This window comes from Mugil cephalus, chromosome 4, assembly GCF_022458985.1.
Source record: "Mugil cephalus isolate CIBA_MC_2020 chromosome 4, CIBA_Mcephalus_1.1, whole genome shotgun sequence".
Classification (NCBI taxonomy): domain Eukaryota; kingdom Metazoa; phylum Chordata; class Actinopteri; order Mugiliformes; family Mugilidae; genus Mugil; species Mugil cephalus.
Genome location: NC_061773.1, coordinates 5570448 through 5588432, shown reverse-complemented (window position 1 = coordinate 5588432; position 17985 = coordinate 5570448). Strand labels below are relative to the sequence as shown.

The following is a 17985-nucleotide window of genomic DNA, read 5'->3' as shown; positions in this document are numbered from 1 at the left end:
ACATATTGAATGTCCCTTTTTAATGCAACTTAATCATACCACAAGAGAATACTTTCACAGCATCTAAGGTGTCTTCTTTCTTTGGAGAGAAAGCAGAACAGCATAATGGACCATAATGGAATCTTAAAATAGAGTCAACTAGTCAGCTCGGGCCCCAAGAGATGTTTAAAATAATATCACTGCCAAAACTGAGTTTGATGATATAAATATTCTCTATGCAAGGGGAAAACATAATCTCACCTATAAAGATTCGGAGTATAAGTAATAATTTGCAATTTTGCATTAACGCAGAAGAGTCCTGTAGTGTCATGGAAATACAGTATATCTGAATGAATTTGAATTTCTAATCAAAATCCTTCAGTGTAATTTATTAAGGTATTAAATCTGCCCTTTGGTTAGGACATGGTTAGTTTTTGCACACATCTTTTTGACCTGGGGTTCATGTAGTTGTCATGATGAAGTGGGGGGTAGCCATCTGATAGCATTCTTCAAAGTTAAGCTCAGTGGCCTAAACAGGAGGGCTGTTCCTACTTGGTGTCCAGAGATTTCAGTATAAAAGAAGCACTCCCAGGCTCCACGGGAGTCTCACACTGACAGGCTACCAACAAAGGTGAGTACGACTCCTGGAGCACACTTTAGCAGTGGCCTGAGCTTTAAACTAGAAGAACTAGAAATTTATTTCTCAAGTTTTACTCAAACGTGTAAACAGTTTTCTGACTTAACTGTTTTATTTTTTCATTCAACTTTGTCTTTTTTTAGTATCCAAAGAACAACCCAGTTACTGTAGCTACAACAAAAAGGTAAATATTACATTTAAAGTAATGTAAGCTGTTTTAAACCATGAACTTTATTATTTGATTGTATCCAATGGCTGTCTTTAAAACATAAACTTAACTTTACTTGTACTCACTTATTTTCACAGAAGAGCCATGAGTGGGGACCCAGAAATGGAGTGTTTTGGCCCGGCAGCCATATACCTCCGGAAACCTGAGAGAGAGAGGATAGAAGCTCAGAACACTCCCTTTGATGCTAAAACAGCCTACTTTGTGACAGAACCCACAGAGATGTATTTGAAAGGGAAACTTGTCAAGAAGGAGGGTGGCAAAGCCACCGTGGAAGCACATGGTGGAAAGGTATGTGTGGTATGCATACATGAGACTTTTAAAAGTAATGGGTTCATATCTGACTACACATTCTTCACTGTTTTGATCACCCCCAGACACTCACAGTAAAGGAGGATGAAATCTTCCCCATGAACCCTCCGAAGTTTGATAAGATTGAGGACATGGCCATGATGACCCACCTCAGTGAGCCTGCTGTGCTGTATAACCTCAAAGAGCGCTATGCAGCATGGATGATCTACGTGAGTTTGTCTTCATCAGTAGATGAAAGTTATTACAGGAAGATGTGTCACTGATGATCTCTCCTACTCCACAGACCTACTCTGGGCTGTTCTGCGTCACTGTGAACCCCTACAAGTGGCTCCCAGTGTACGATGCAGTGGTTGTTGCAGGATACAGAGGCAAAAAGAGGATTGAGGCTCCACCCCACATCTTCTCTATCTCTGATAACGCGTATCAGTTCATGCTCCAAGGTACTGATCACTTTGTAAGATGGTAGTATGTCCTGACCAGCAGCTTTTTAAGAAATTACAGCATTTGTTTCCATGATTTGTTGTTCATTGTGAGCCTACTGTTATTGGAGAGACACTGAAGGCTCTGATATAAATATAAAATATAAAATTTTGCAACCTTATCCTCCTGTCTGTGATAAAAGGGTCCCATAATAAAATGTTCTCCTTCAACAGATCGTGAAAATCAGTCAATCCTAATTACGTAAGTCAGAATGAATGAGACCTATTTTCTGTATTTCTATTGTATTATGTTTGTGTTGCATTAGCTCATCTGTCTATAATTGCCTGTACTCTAGTGGAGAATCTGGTGCAGGAAAGACTGTCAACACCAAACGTGTCATCCAGTACTTTGCGACAATCGCAGTTGCTTCAGGAAAGAAATCTGAGCCTGTTCCTGGAAAAATACAGGTACATACTGCAATTTGTTATACACAGTGTATGGGTAATACATGTGGATATGGAAACTGAGAAAGCATGTGTAACATCATTTTAAGGGGTCACTGGAGGATCAGATCATTGCAGCCAACCCACTGCTGGAGGCTTATGGTAATGCCAAGACTGTGAGGAATGACAACTCCTCCCGCTTTGTAAGTTTTGCAGCTTGCTGCCTTAATAGTATCTTCGTATTTACAATGTTGTTGACTGTGCTTGGACACTCCATTAAAAAAATTACTGTTTTTGTTTCTACACTCTTGGTTGTAACATATTCTGCTTTTTCTGCTACATTGCATATATAGTGTAGGCGAAAAGAGGAGATTCTTTTGCATTTTTGTGCAGTTTGTGGTAGAAAAAAAATAAGGTGACCCGAGCAAGTAATGGTGATTATGTTATTCTTTAGGGTAAATTCATCAGAATCCATTTTGGAACAACTGGGAAGTTGGCCTCAGCTGATATTGAAACATGTAAGTTTCTAGCCCCTTATCATCCGGTAGGTTTTTATGACAGGAAAAAATGTAAACTTTTTGCCTTGTTGTACAGATCTGCTGGAGAAGTCTCGAGTGACGTTCCAGCTGTCTGCTGAGAGAAGTTACCACATCTTCTACCAGCTCATGACAGGCCACAAACCTGAGCTAATAGGTGAGCAACGTGGCATTAAGGATATAAATTTATGGACTAAATGGAGACTTCACACTGAAGGAAATGCTCAAAATGTTTTTCAGAGGCTCTCCTCATCACCACCAACCCTTATGATTTCCCCATGGTCAGTATGGGAGAAATCACTGTTAAGAGTATCAACGATGTTGAAGAATTCATTGCTACTGATGTGAGTGGACATGATGCAAAATATTAAAAGTTACATTGAAACTTACTGTCAGGATTTCTCATGATGATGTTGGAGAAACTGGTAACACGCACTGAACCAGTGGACTTCCATTATAATGACGTTTCATTAAAATTGCTACTCTTAATCTGCATGTCATCCTTCAGACTGCCATCGACATCCTGGGTTTCACAGCAGAAGAAAAAGCTAGCATTTACAAGCTGACTGGAGCTGTGGTCCATCATGGAAACATGAAGTTCAAGCAGAAACAGCGAGAAGAGCAGGCTGAGCCTGATGGCACTGAGGGTAAAATAATACCATACTAATATTGTAAAAATACAATGATGGTATTTATTTATCTAACTATTGACTTTTTTTCATTGCATTCTTTAAATCCCTTGAATATAAAGCTCTGCAAAGGTTAGGGTGTTTATAGTGTTTAGGGGTGTTTAAAATCTTGGCAAGGAGCTCAGAGTAGACTCGCTAATGCTTCACTTGATGCACTTTGTGGATTTTCATATCATCTCATCTTTTTTTATATGTTTTATGTTTTCATCAGTGGCCGATAAAATTGCCTACCTCATGGGCTTGAACTCTGCTGATATGCTCAAGGCGTTGTGTTACCCAAGAGTTAAAGTTGGCAATGAAATGGTGGTTAAAGGTCAAACTGTACCACAGGTAACTCATAAAAACTCTGCTTATTTGTAAGCAGCATACATTAATGCATACATTCATTTATATATGAAAGATACCAGATATCTGCTATAACCAAGCGTCCATCTTCAATCTTTAGGTGCATAATTCAGTGATGGCTCTCTGCAAATCTGTCTATGAGAAAATGTTCTTGTGGATGGTCGTCAGAATCAATGAGATGCTGGACACCAAACAGCCAAGGCAGTTCTTCATCGGTGTGCTCGACATTGCTGGGTTTGAAATCTTTGATGTAAGTTTAGTTAAACCATTTAGTATTTTTAAACGGTAATGCATAAAGAGATGTGGATCAAAATGTATTTAATGTGACCCCTAGCTCACCTCTCTCTTTGTAATTATCAGTTCAACAGCTTGGAGCAGCTGTGCATCAACTTCACCAACGAAAAACTGCAACAGTTTTTCAACCATCACATGTTTGTCCTGGAGCAAGAAGAGTACAAGAAAGAGGGGATTGAATGGGAGTTCATTGACTTTGGCATGGACTTGGCTGCTTGCATTGAGCTTATTGAGAAGGTACTTCAGGAAAAACTCCAATAATGAAGAAAAAATAACATAATATAGCATTACTGATTATAATTTTCTATTTTGTGTTACTTCTGACAGCCAATGGGCATCTTTTCCATCCTTGAAGAGGAGTGCATGTTCCCCAAGGCAACAGACATGACCTTCAAAAGCAAACTTTATGATCAGCATCTTGGGAAAAACAAATCCTTTGAGAAGCCAAAACCTACCAAAGGCAAGGCCGAGGCACATTTCTCGCTGGTGCACTATGCTGGCACTGTTGACTACAATGTCAATGGCTGGCTGGATAAGAACAAAGACCCCCTGAACGACTCTGTGGTCCAGCTATACCAGAAGTCTTCAACAAAGCTGTTGTCCTTATTGTACGCCTCTCACTCCTCAACAGACGGTAGTATTCTTTGTTTTATTTTATATAAAGTTATATGAATTAAATCCCAAATATTTTATATAAAGCTATAAAAACTTAAATTAGCCACATTTCTATATTCCAACTTGTAAAATGAAGATATTGACTTAAAACTGTGAATGTATGTTTTTTTTTTTTTTTTTTTTTCAGATGCTAAAGGTGGAAAGAAGGGTGGTGGCAAGAAGAAGGGTGGTTCCTTCCAGACAGTGTCAGCTCTTTTCAGGGTAATTTTCATTTCCCAATTTTAAGTATTTAACTAGAGGATTGTGTCCAAATCAAACTCGCCAAGCTTTACTTAAGCAACACACTGTGGCAGCAGGGATTCTAGGACACCACTGCACACAAAAAATAACATTTTCATTTGTGCTTTGGGGTTATGTGGATCTATAAATTCTGAAAAAAAAGGATGGAAGGCAGTGTAGTCGCATGAGTGTCACAATTTGTAGAAAATAACAATAGTGAATGTTCTGTCCATTGTTAGGAAAACCTTGGCAAGCTGATGACCAACTTGAGGAGCACTCACCCACATTTTGTGCGCTGTTTGATCCCAAATGAATCCAAAACTCCAGGTAGATCCCAAACATTCACATTTTGTCTAATAGTTCAGATAAGAGGCCCTCTGTGCTATTGATTTTATGTAAATACTACACATTTAGCATATGCACTTTCCTAAAGTTACTGTCTTAAAACAAATGACACACAAGCTCTTTATTTCACTTCTGTCTCACCATCTAACATATGTTACTGTTTCAGGTCTGATGGAGAACTTCTTGGTCATCCACCAGCTGAGGTGTAACGGTGTGCTGGAAGGTATCAGAATCTGCAGGAAAGGTTTCCCCAGCAGGATCCTCTATGGTGACTTTAAGCAGAGGTACAGAGACTCTATGTGGACATCTGAGTGCACAGGGGTTCATTTTGTTTTCTTGGTGGCTTGATTTAATTATATTCTTTCAGGTACAAAGTGCTGAATGCCAGTGTCATCCCTGAGGGACAGTTCATTGACAACAAGAAGGCTTCAGAGAAACTATTGGAATCCATAAGTGTGGACAAATCACAGTACAGATTTGGCCACACCAAGGTAAATGAGCACACTTGTTACTATCATTAAATTGTCACTGACTCCGTTTACTTGAGGAAAATATGGAGGTTTTTGACCATGTTCATTAAAGACAATACTCCTAGTTACAGGGACTGTAAGTGATTGGATTTGATGGATGTGAAAAGTGATACAGAGCTAACTTTAATCAGCTGGGGTTGTCTGTATACATATTCAAGTCATGATCCTAAAACCCAACTAATATTGGCATGTCTCATGTGTCTTTATCTGATAATAGTATATCTAAAATATCCAAAATGTGTGCATAATGTAATTGCACTCACTGTGTAACTTGAAGCAAGAAAACATAATTTGTTAAGCCTTTATTATTACATCTCCTCCAAGGTGTTCTTCAAGGCTGGCCTACTGGGTGTTCTGGAGGAGATGAGAGATGAAAAACTGGTTGAACTGGTCACAATGACTCAAGCTCTCTGCAGAGGTTACCTGATGAGAAGAGAATTTGCCAAGATGATGGCAAGAAGGTGGGCTGACATGATGATTGATATTTGATCATATCCACACTAGGAAAGTGAGGCTGCAGAATAAAAATCAAATGTAATATAAAACCTATTAAAAGATAGACATAGAAGTTAAGGAATGGCTGCTTAAGAGACGGAGCAGGCGTTTGGGGTTGCTGCCAAGTGTATGCTGCTGGCAAGCAGCATACAGCATACATCAAGCTTAACCAGACTTTCACTTATTTTACAGTGTGTGTTGTAGCAGAAGTGGGATGAGTGGGGCGACATGATCCAAGGGGACAAAGGCTTCTGCACGTTTTACTTTGCAGTGTATATATAAATAAGGGATATATAGTATAATGTATTTTTCTTCCAATAGTCTTCATATTATATACACACTATATTCAAATTAGAATGCAAGTTTTAATGGTTACTGTAGATTTTGTTATCTAATTTGGCATTCTCTGGCACCACAGCAGGTTCAAGTCTGGAAATGTCTCCCTGATTATCTGTTCAGCCTTCTGCATGTGTGCTGAACCATCCTATTTTAATCTCAGTCTCAGAAAGTACTTGGCCTCCCAGAGACAAGGACTTGATGTGCAGTTGCACACTCGACCTCCATCTGTACAGGATCTGACTAAAACTCTAAATATCTAAACAAAATGTATTAATGTGTTTTATGTAAGGGTCATGTTTAAAGTAAAACTGCTAACCTCAATCAAAATCAAACCTAAACGCAGTTATTTCTTAGGTGAAGTAGGTGAAGAAAATGAATAATTCTGTGCTTTTCATCCTCAGGGAGGCAATTTATTCCATCCAGTACAACATCCGCTCATTCATGAATGTCAAAACGTGGCCATGGATGAAGCTGTACTTCAGAATCAAGCCACTTCTGAAGAGTGCTGAGACTGAGAAAGAGATGGCCCAAATGAAAGAGGACTTTGAAAAAACCAAAGAAGACCTAGCAAAGGCTCTGGCTAAGAAGAAAGAACTGGAGGAGAAGATGGTTTCTCTGCTACAGGAGAAGAATGACTTGCAGCTACAGATTCAGTCTGTATGTTATGGTGACAGGGACAACTGTTTTTTCAGGGACATGGGTTGTTATAGCTCACTGTATATTTCCATTTTATGTCACTGAACATCTAGGAAGGTGAAACCCTTGCAGATGCAGAGGAAAGGTGTGAGGGGCTCATTAAAGCAAAAATCCAGCTTGAAGCCAAAGTCAAGGAGACAGCTGAGAGACTGGAGGATGAGGAGGAAATGAATGCTGAGCTGACTGCCAAGAAGAGGAAGCTGGAGGACGAGTGCTCTGAGTTGAAGAAAGACATTGATGACTTGGAGCTCACCTTGGCCAAAGTGGAAAAGGAGAAACATGCCACTGAGAACAAGGTTTGATTCTCTCATTTCAGTTTTCTAATCGGTGCCCAGTGGAATACGCATATGTTTTTCAAACATTTACATTATTTCAACAAAATAGGTCAAAAACCTTACAGAGGAAATGTCTTCTCAAGATGAGACCATTGTCAAGTTGACCAAAGAAAAGAAAGCCCTCCAAGAGGCCCATCAGCAGCTCCTCGATGATCTGCAGGCAGAGGAAGACAAAGTCAACACTCTGACAAAGGCCAAGACCAAGCTGGAGCAACAAGTGGACGATGTGAGTGGGGGTTTTTTAAAATTAATAATATGCCTAAAAACCTTCTAAACATATCCACTGGTACTCATTGCTCTGAACATGAATGCACTAGATTGAAGGCTCACTGGAGCAGGAGAAGAAGATCCGCATGGACCTTGAGCGAGCCAAACGAAAGCTCGAGGGAGATCTGAAACTGGCCCACGAAACCATAATGGATCTTGAAAATGACAAGCAACAATCTGATGAGAAAATAAAGAAGTATGTAAATATTTAAACTTAACCGAACTTTCATATTCCTCAAAATAACGGTGTTAAACAGTGTTTAACATATTTTATTTTCTCTATTAAAGGAGGGACTTTGAAATGAGCCAGCTTCTTGGCAAGATAGAAGATGAACAATCAATTGGTATTCAGCTTCATAAGAAAATCAAGGAACTGCAGGTAATGTATATGTTCTGGGATTTAGAGAAGAACATTTAATTTCTCCTTCCTCAGAAATGTTGCTTGTTATTAACTGTTATTTTAAGGTAAAAGAGGTTGTTTTTATGTACTCTTTGTTTGGTCAGAGTTATGATGTCATACATGCTGTTACTCTAGATCAGGCATGTCAAACTCAGTTTGGCTCTGGGGCCGGATTCAGACTTTCTGTTCTCAGGGGGGCCGGATCCGTAAAAGAATGTCAACTCCAAATATTTAGCTTTGTTTTTCAGTACTATGCTTTATCATTCAGCCTACATTTGTAGCCTACCCTACATATTATAATCACGGATGACAAGGGATCTTTTCTGAGCACAACACATTTATTCAAAAACAATGGGAAAAAAAATATTTTTCATGTTTGGCCGTGAATGTGTTCACAACTGGTTTATTTTAACAGTTGAGTGAATGCAGTTTTACACCTGAACCAACTCACCACACTAAACAAACTCAAGTGGGAGCTATAAAAAAAAATATTTTCGCCTTAATTGTCATACTGCTTTGAAATAAATAAAAAAAGAAATACAAAATGAAATAAAATAAATAAAATAAAAAAGTTATAGCAGTGCATGGGCAATAGGATTAGACTACATCAGATCAAACTACTAGGCTGGGTCTACTGAGGCTGAGAATATACTGCACAATATTAATTGTCTTTAATATGACATACTTGTCTTTATGATGAGTGGCGCCGAATATTAAACTCTTTGAACACTGCAACTTGCTGATTACATACCAAGCACACTGGTTTTGCATTCACTTCTGTGAATAAATACTTCCCGGTCCATTTCTCCTGGAAAACTCTGCACTCCGTGTCCACTCTTCTTTTTTTTTTTGACAGTGCCATTTTGGGAAGGGTGTGATGACCGATAACTTATTTAGTAGTGGTGAATGTTGAAGCAAGATTGCCGGTTTATTTTTACTTGGACACATCACGTTGCGAATGTTTATTTCCTGTGACTAACTCGTGTCAGTGCCGCATGCTTGACGTGAGCGCTTTTACACATTTACTGCCCTCTAGCGGCCGGAGGGAGCATTTGGTTTGTATTTATTTTAAAAAATCACAACTTTTAATAGAAATTAGCTAGAGACTCGCTTCTTTTTTTGACATACTCAGAAATTTATGCCGGGCCGGATTAAATGACCCGACGGGCCGGGTCCGGCCCGCGGGCCGTATGTTTGACATGCCTGCTCTAGATAAAAGAGTATATATGGACATTTACACTTAAATATGACTTATATTTGCTTCACAGGCTCGTATTGAAGAGCTTGAGGAAGAGATTGAGGCTGAGAGGGCCGCTCGGGCCAAGGTGGAGAAGCAGAGGTCTGATCTCGCCAGGGAACTTGAGGAGATCAGTGAGAGGCTTGAAGAAGCTGGTGGAGCAACATCTGTACAGATCGAGATGAACAAGAAGCGTGAGGCTGAGTTTCAGAAGCTGCGTCGTGATCTCGAAGAGTCCACCCTGCAGCACGAGGCCACCGCTGCAGCTCTCCGCAAGAAGCAAGCCGACAGCGTGGCAGAACTGGGAGAACAGATTGATAACCTCCAGAGAGTCAAACAGAAGCTAGAGAAAGAGAAGAGTGAATACAAGATGGAGATTGATGACCTCTCAAGCAATATGGAGTCTATTGCCAAATCAAAAGTAAAGTTTACAAATGTTTCTTTGGACTGACAAAACAAAAATTACTACCTTTGATATTCTTTACGTACAGAATCAGCTGACCTAGAGTGCACAATGATTTCTGTCTGTACTGTAGGCCAACATGGAGAAAATGTGTCGTTCTCTTGAGGATCAAGTAAGTGAACTCAAGACAAAGAATGATGAGTACATGCGTCAACTGAATGAAATGAATGGTCAAAGATCAAGACTGGCAACTGAAAATGGTGAGTGGGATGTCTGGGACTTAAAGCAAAATCAAAAAACACTAAAGTAAAAATGATCCTCGTCAAACAGTGCTTAAGAAATTATTTTTCTTTGCTGCATTCAGGGGAATTTGGTCGTCAGCTGGAAGAAAAGGAGTCACTTGTTTCTCAGCTTACAAGGGGAAAACAAGCTTATATCCATCAGATTGACGAGCTCAAAAGACAACTTGAGGAAGAAGTTAAGGTACTTAATGAGTCTCATTTGTTGAGGTAAAAATGGTCTGTTAGTGTTGAGTGAAAAAATGCCATGTTGTGTGCTTCTGTCTAGGCCAAGAACGCCCTGGCTCATGCCGTTCAGTCATCTCGCCATGACTGTGACCTGCTCAGAGAACAGTATGAGGAGGAGCAGGAGGCCAAAGCTGAGCTGCAGCGTGCAATGTCCAAGGCTAACAGCGAGGTGGCTCAGTGGAGAACCAAATATGAGACTGATGCTATTCAGCGCACTGAGGAGCTGGAGGAGGCAAAGTCAGCCTTCTGTTTTATCTCTGTCCACTTGTAATCATGTTCAAGTTTTGATACACTGTAAGTTTGAAAATGGATTGTTCTTAATAGGAAAAAGCTTGCCCAGCGTCTTCAGGATGCAGAGGAATCCATCGAGGCTGTGAATGCCAAATGTGCCTCTCTGGAAAAGACTAAACAGAGACTGCAGGGTGAAGTGGAGGACCTGATGATTGACGTGGAGAGAGCTAACGCTCTGGCTGCAAACCTTGACAAGAAACAAAGGAACTTTGACAAGGTCAGATATTTCTGTTGTACACATCTTCATACAGTTAAGGTGAGGTGACAGACAGCACTCACTGGTTTCTTACACCTTCAGGTTCTGGCTGAGTGGAAGCAGAAGTATGAGGAGAGCCAGGCAGAGCTGGAAGGAGCTCAAAAGGAGGCTCGCTCAATGAGCACTGAGCTTTTCAAATTGAAAAACTCTTATGAAGAAGCTCTGGACCATTTGGAAACCCTGAAGAGGGAGAACAAGAACCTGCAACGTAAGACAAAAATACCGCATGCTATTGTTTAATCCTCTGTAAAGGGTAAATTTTCAATCCAATACAGGAATCACAACACAACTTGGATGAAATATTCACGATTGTGTGAATTTTGTCTCAACAGAGGAAATCACAGATTTGACTGAACACATTGGTGAAACAGGAAAGACAATTCATGAGCTGGAAAAAGGGAAGAAAAGCATAGAAATTGAGAAAACAGAAATCCAAACAGCCCTTGAGGAGGCAGAGGTATTAAAAGTGATATGAATCAAAAACAAAATAAATGAATAATACGAACAAGAAACTGTAATAAATTAAAGTTCCAGCCTACTACATACTTATACTTTAATTTAGTACACTCTCACGTCATTTTGTAGGCTACACTGGAGCATGAAGAGTCAAAGATCATGCGCGTCCAGCTGGAGCTCACTCAGGTGAAGAATGAAGTTGACAGGAAACTTGCAGAGAAGGATGAGGAGATTGAACAGATCAAGAGGAACAGCCAGAGAGTGATTGAGTCCTTGCAGACAACTCTGGATGCAGAGGTCAGAAGCAGGAATGATGCTCTGAGAGTCAAGAAGAAGATGGAGGGAGACCTCAACGAGATGGAGATTCAGCTGAGCCATGCCAACCGCCAGGCTGCTGAAGCCCAGAAACAGCTGAGGAATGTGCAGGGACAGCTTAAGGTCTGAGACGAATGTGGGGAAAAAAAAAACACTGCTACATGGGTTCAACATGTGATCAAATGTACAATATCAATTGTATTGTTTTGAATTCAGGATGCCCAGCTGCACCTTGATGAAGCTATCAGAGGTCAGACAGATATGAGAGAGCAGGTTGCAATGGTGGAACGCAGGAACAACCTGATGTTGGCTGAGATCGAGGAGCTGAGAGTTGCTCTAGAGCAGACAGAGAGAGGCCGCAAAATAGCTGAACAGGAGCTGGTGGATGCCAGCGAGCGAGTGGGACTGCTGCACTCCCAGGTACTCTTGAAGTCTGACAAATCTAATGATTGTGTTTGGTTCAAGCCGTGGGGTTTCACAGTGGGTTTTCTTTTATGACAGAATACCAGCCTCATCAATACCAAGAAGAAGCTGGATGCTGACCTTGTTCAGATCCAAGGTGAAGTAGAAGACGCTATTCAGGAAGCAAGAAATGCTGAAGATAAAGCAAAGAAGGCCATCACTGATGTGAGTCCTGTCCATGTGATAATTGTGTCATTCAGTTGTATTTGTTGTGGCTCAGGTGGTAGAGAGCCTCACACATGCAAAGAAGCCACTGAACCCTAAGTTGCTCACAATGGCATGAATTGCCTAGATACCAGTACGTCTGAGCTTGAAAAGCATTATATACTGTATATCTATGCAGTAGTCTGTTAAGATCTATCACACTAATTATTGTAAGCAACCTTTTTTAGTTTTTGCCTGAACCTTATGCTGTTGTTGTACACCTAGCTTATAAATTAGGACTAATTTCTTTGATCATGCTTCCACTTTAAAATGACTGCATGTGTAGGCTGCCATGATGGCAGAAGAGCTGAAGAAGGAGCAGGACACCAGTGCTCATTTGGAGAGGATGAAGAAGAACCTGGAGGTGACAGTGAAGGACCTGCAGCACCGTCTGGATGAGGCTGAGAATCTGGCCATGAAGGGTGGAAAGAAGCAGCTCCAGAAACTGGAGGCTAGAGTATGTCTTCTGGATGAAAAAGTTTTTTTCAGTTTTTATTGGATATGAAGCTGTTTGAAAATGTTCCATTTGTTGTCGTTGTTGTTGTTGTTATTGTTCAGGTTCGAGAGCTGGAGTCCGAGGTAGAGGCTGAGCAGAGGCGTGGAGCTGAAGCTGTTAAAGGAATCCGCAAATATGAACGCAGAGTGAAGGAGCTGACCTACCAGGTACAATGAAAGAAAAACTTTTTTTCATGTCTGACCGTTTAATTAAAGAAGTTAACACATCTGGCTACTGTCACATATTGTTTTAGAAGATAGACAGGTAGACAGGTACTGTATACATTACATTTATATAATTCTTTGATGGATGTAGAATATGTTTAAGCCCCTAGAGGGCATGAATTACCATCATATGTAACTATGTAACAGTACACAACTTGTTGAAGTGATGTAGACCACAGCTAAAAATATATGCTGCGATTGCAACTATAAATACATACAGCACTGCTACATGTGTGATGTTTATAGAAGTTTGACACATTTTCACTATGGAAAATTGGTAAGCGGATGAACTCAGGCAGCTTGACTGACAGTATTTCTTCTGCACTGAAAGATCCGCTTCAGAAAATCTGTGGTGGTGGTTCCTCTGCTGCTATAGTATCAGTTAATTTTCTCCATATGTGCAGCTTGGTTGGTGTTGCTGTTCTTGTGAGTCTTTCTGAAGTGAGCCTCATTTTTATTTTTTTTTATTTTATTTTTTTTTAAAATTGAATGAGTGAGTTGTGTGCTCTGTATATTTGTAAAACATGGAGTGATGAAGGAGCTCCATGTAGTGTTAGTCTCAAACAGATTCTATTGTCCACCACCTCCAGACTGAGGAGGACAAGAAGAACATTGGGCGACTTCAAGATCTGGTGGACAAGCTGCAGCTGAAAGTGAAATCCTACAAGAGGCAGTCTGAGGAAGCTGTGAGTGTCAAATATTCGACACATGCTACACAAATAGGTGCCACTCCAGTGACACCGTTACTCACTGTGTTAACACCAGAGGGCTGACAGTAGTTTCCATCTCGTTAGGGCCACAATAACTCGCTGACGGCTTCATAGATGCATAGATTTGTTTAGAACATGTCAATACGTTGCAATGTTTACTAAAAGAGTCCTTCCCAAACTTCAAAAGTGAAAAAAAAAAACATTAAACAGAAACCCAGGAGCTTGAGAGACCCTTGTCGTTGTTCATAGAAGACAAAGTGGTTGCACACTTACAAAATTTGAAACTGCTCTCAACTGGGACATTTGGACTATTACACTTAAATTTGGTCTGATGGTTTGTTGGTGGTCAGAGCATGGGAGTCCTGACTGTGTCCTTATCAGTTGTTTTTGAAAAAAGACAAGGCACAAGAGTAGATGCTAACTGCTAGCCTGACAGCTCTGCTTTCAAGGGCATTCACAAGCTGTAAGCAGATTGTTTCTACACACATAGACATATAAAACAAAATGTTTCAGTCAGCATTATGCTCTAAGTGGGTGTTAGTAGCTTTTAGCAGTGGTTAGCTTGCAGAGTTTCCTCTCAAACAGACATGAATGTTAGGTTTAAGTGAGTTTGAATGGTGACCCTCTACAGGATAATACAGATACTTTTCCAATTACTTATTCAGTGTAAGCTACTTAATGAAAAAACAGTGAGAACATCTTTCCTAATTACACTCAACATATTTCAACTTTTGTTGAATAGAAACATTTGGTAAAACGCCTAAGTTTGAAATGGGCTCTTCATTCATAGATATTGTGTCTAAATATGTCATGATAATGTTTGAAAGTTCCTTGTTTTAGTAGTTAACCAAGATACATTAATTGAAAAGAGAAGTATATAGATTCATCCAAACTGATTAAAAAACAGATTAATCAATTTGAACACTAATTGTTTGTTACAGCTGTACATCTCATACACCAGTAGGGCCTATTTAAGACATGGATATATGTGTTTTCCAGGAGGAGCAGGCCAACTCTCACCTGTCCAGGTACAGGAAGGTTCAGCATGAGCTTGAGGAAGCTCAGGAGCGAGCTGACATCGCTGAGTCCCAGGTCAACAAGCTGAGAGCCAAGAGCCGTGAAATTGGCAGGGTACAAACATCTTTAATTGTCTTTAACTCATTATTAAATACTTTTTTTATACATAAGGAATAGACTATATAAATAATATAATGTATATTTTACAATTTAAGCAGAATGCTGTTACTAATGTGGCATTGTCCCTTCTGTGTTGATTTAAAGGGAAAGGAGGCTGAAGAATGAACATCAGTCTGGATGAGACACGGTACAAGAAATCATACAATATGATCTTTTTGTCTGACGTGTAAAGTGTGCAACAAGAAATAAACATAAAAGCAACTGAATATCTTTTTTTTTTACTGTTAGAGATCAACAGATATCTACTAACAGTGATTTTGAGAGCTGTCTGAATCTGTGCTGCGCAGCCTCATCATTCAAAATAACCTGGTTGTCAACCGACGCCTGTTACCACTTAAACATCCACCAGGTTACAATAACTGCGAATCTTTGCCCTGTGGTGATAATGTTACTGACAGTCTATTACGACCTTACAGTTTTTCTATGTGCTTTGTGACACATGTTGCACCATGTCAGGTCTGTTCTGCTGTGATGAAAATAGACCTATTAGTGGCCCCATACAGTGAAACACCTGCTCAGGCTTAAACAGACGCAGCGATGTCTTTGCTTGCTTAACTGTAGGTTACCCAACACTACATATTAAATTAGGAATCTTTGATTTATTTTTTTAATATTATTAAAATAGAATAAAAGGTCAATCAGAATTCATTTTTTCTCCCTAAAATTTCAAGAAATCTGTATTAAGATATTCGGATATTTAATGGCCTCAAATGGACGATGAGAAAGAAAAACATGGGGGAAATCTGAAAAGGGTCATAGATGGCACACTGAAATCCTTATATTATCTTTTCTTTGACGGCCATCTTTGGATTTACAGGATTAGTTTACTAATAGGTACTTTAATTAGTCATGCATTTAAATTAAGAACACATACATCATTCATTTTATGTATGGACTTTGTTAATTGGACTTCTGGAAACTGAAACCACTAAAGTATATAAAGCTAGTTATACCATGACTTGAGATGGAAAGCTAAAACAAACTGGGCATCTCTAAGAAGCAGTCCTTCAAGTCCAGCTCAGGTTTCTCTGGTTCTGCTACACGGAAGCTGATTTAGACTCTTTCTGATTTGACACAAATTAACAAAATAATATTAATTTATAAAAATGTTAAACTGACTAAAGCAACAGTGACCTTCTCTTGTGTTATAATTGTACTGCATCTAAGAGGTTAAAAGATCCTTAAGCACATGATCGCTTCATATCAAAGGTTGTTCCACAATAAGACACGAGGCAGTAGCAAATGGCAGAGCTCTGAGAACATTGCTGAGGAGACGGCTATATTTGTGTTTCTTCCAAATAAGCACACCATGGAGCATAAGAGATCGAGTTTCACATTTTTATTGAGTATATACACCAGATTGGTAGGGTGTGAAGTCCCCAGTATTTAGCTGTTAATGCCCCTACCCCTTCTTCACAAGTCCAGTGTCGTCTTTCAAGAAGGAAAGAATGCCGACTGCCACACATCATATAACATGATCCGCTCCTTGTCCCGTTTGGGGAACAAACACTTGACTTAAAGGAAGGTCAAGCTGCAGGCTTGGCCTTGTCTTCAGTTCATCTGTCAGGACACACAGCACAAGACCATTTAAAGAAAGGGTTTAAAAATACATCTGAGCCCTCAAGAGAACCGCCTCGAAAAACCTTGAGACACAAACCTAAACAGCTGTTCACTGCAGATTCCACAGCGTACAGTAAGACAGTTTGCAGTCAGACAAATAAACTACGTCACCTCACGAAGCGCGACGTTTACCCTTCAAACGCCACCGGCCTCCGCTAGAAGAGGAGACAAACTGCACCCATACTGCCCGACACTGACAGTCGACTTGTCAACAGCATTGTGTTAACCTAGGGATAAAACTGCCTTTGACTTTAAACCTTTGACTCCAAGGTGCAGAGATGGGAGGTGAGGAGGTCGACATCCCAGCCTCACCCCCTACTGACTCGTTACAGTGTGAAAAATGCAGGAGTGAAAGTGACACAAAATAAAAAAAACATGACAATAAACTTACAAGTAGGTGTGAAAAATAGCTCTTTTTTAAAATGTCCTCTTTTCAATACTTGAACAACTCTGTGTTTGACATAGCTCTGGGACACAACATCAGCTCTGAAGTCAGTCTCTAGAAAGCTGAAGCCCTTTGACCTCCAGCCAGACGATCGCTCTAGGGTTGACAGGTCTCTCATCGGCTGGAGCTCTAGGATTGTCACACCTTCCTCAGCTGCAACAAAAATGTAACATCTGAACCTTTGGGTCACTAAATATTTAGAATTCCGTGGTTTCATCTGTGCGGAGGAAACCAAGACTCAGACTTGTGTTTGAAAGCTGTCATTATGACTGTTAGAAACCTGAGGCTGCTTCCTCCCTAGAGGTCATGTTTACTTAACAGCTGCTCAGAAAAATATGTTCTTTAACTTTAAATTAATACGACCAGTTACTTGACACTTCTTAAATGTAATTCTTGTTATATTCCATAGGGTTGTTTAAATAGTTAGTTAGTTGACATTTTGACTATTAAATGATATATGATAGACAAACAACAAATGATAACAAACAGCCCAGGCTTCCTTCACATTATATAGTTGAAGTTTATTTGAACAGGACAGTTTCTTTAAAAGTTACACAGAGAAAGAGAATATAAATGAAAAGGAACAGCACTGATTAACACACTGACTTTATTGTATAATAGTAGTCATACAGTAGATAGAAATAGATGGAGGACCGCCACAGTCTTCACCGTCTGTTACCAGCTGCAGCGCAACCAGTCTGATACGTCTGTGTTCTTACAGAAATTCTTGTGGATACAGTGTCATTAGTCTCAACACAGGGCTGCGTCTCTTAGTTTAAAAATAATACCTGGAGTCATTTGAAGAAGTTTGAAACTTTGAAACTGACGTCTTTTCACATCCCTAAAACTGGAGGAAATAATCAACATTTATATGTAGAAGAACAGGAAATCACCCTGTTTAGCATTTGCAAGCCATATAGTTTAACACCTAATTCATAAGGCTTTGTAATGAAGTGTTAG

At 39.8% G+C, this 17985-nt stretch overlaps 1 protein-coding gene across 1 annotated transcript; it reads left to right on the top strand.

The window, feature by feature from the left end:
- The first annotated feature begins 546 nt into the window (after positions 1 to 546).
- On the top strand, positions 547 to 15164 carry LOC125006600 (myosin heavy chain, fast skeletal muscle-like). The gene is made up of 41 exons (XM_047582793.1): positions 547 to 610; positions 760 to 800; positions 923 to 1133; positions 1220 to 1363; positions 1438 to 1594; positions 1808 to 1835; positions 1930 to 2041; positions 2128 to 2220; positions 2472 to 2535; positions 2612 to 2710; positions 2794 to 2897; positions 3062 to 3200; positions 3454 to 3572; positions 3688 to 3837; positions 3948 to 4118; positions 4209 to 4515; positions 4684 to 4757; positions 5015 to 5102; positions 5287 to 5404; positions 5488 to 5611; positions 5975 to 6111; positions 6886 to 7141; positions 7234 to 7476; positions 7565 to 7741; positions 7833 to 7978; positions 8071 to 8161; positions 9451 to 9840; positions 9956 to 10082; positions 10187 to 10305; positions 10390 to 10586; positions 10674 to 10857; positions 10939 to 11104; positions 11229 to 11353; positions 11482 to 11790; positions 11884 to 12087; positions 12169 to 12294; positions 12620 to 12790; positions 12892 to 12996; positions 13644 to 13739; positions 14763 to 14894; positions 15045 to 15164. Exons 3-41 carry the CDS (start codon positions 930 to 932, stop codon positions 15063 to 15065), a joined length of 5817 nt encoding a protein of 1938 aa, XP_047438749.1. The 5' UTR covers positions 547 to 610; positions 760 to 800; positions 923 to 929; the 3' UTR covers positions 15066 to 15164.
- Positions 15165 to 17985: the final 2821 nt, after the last annotated feature.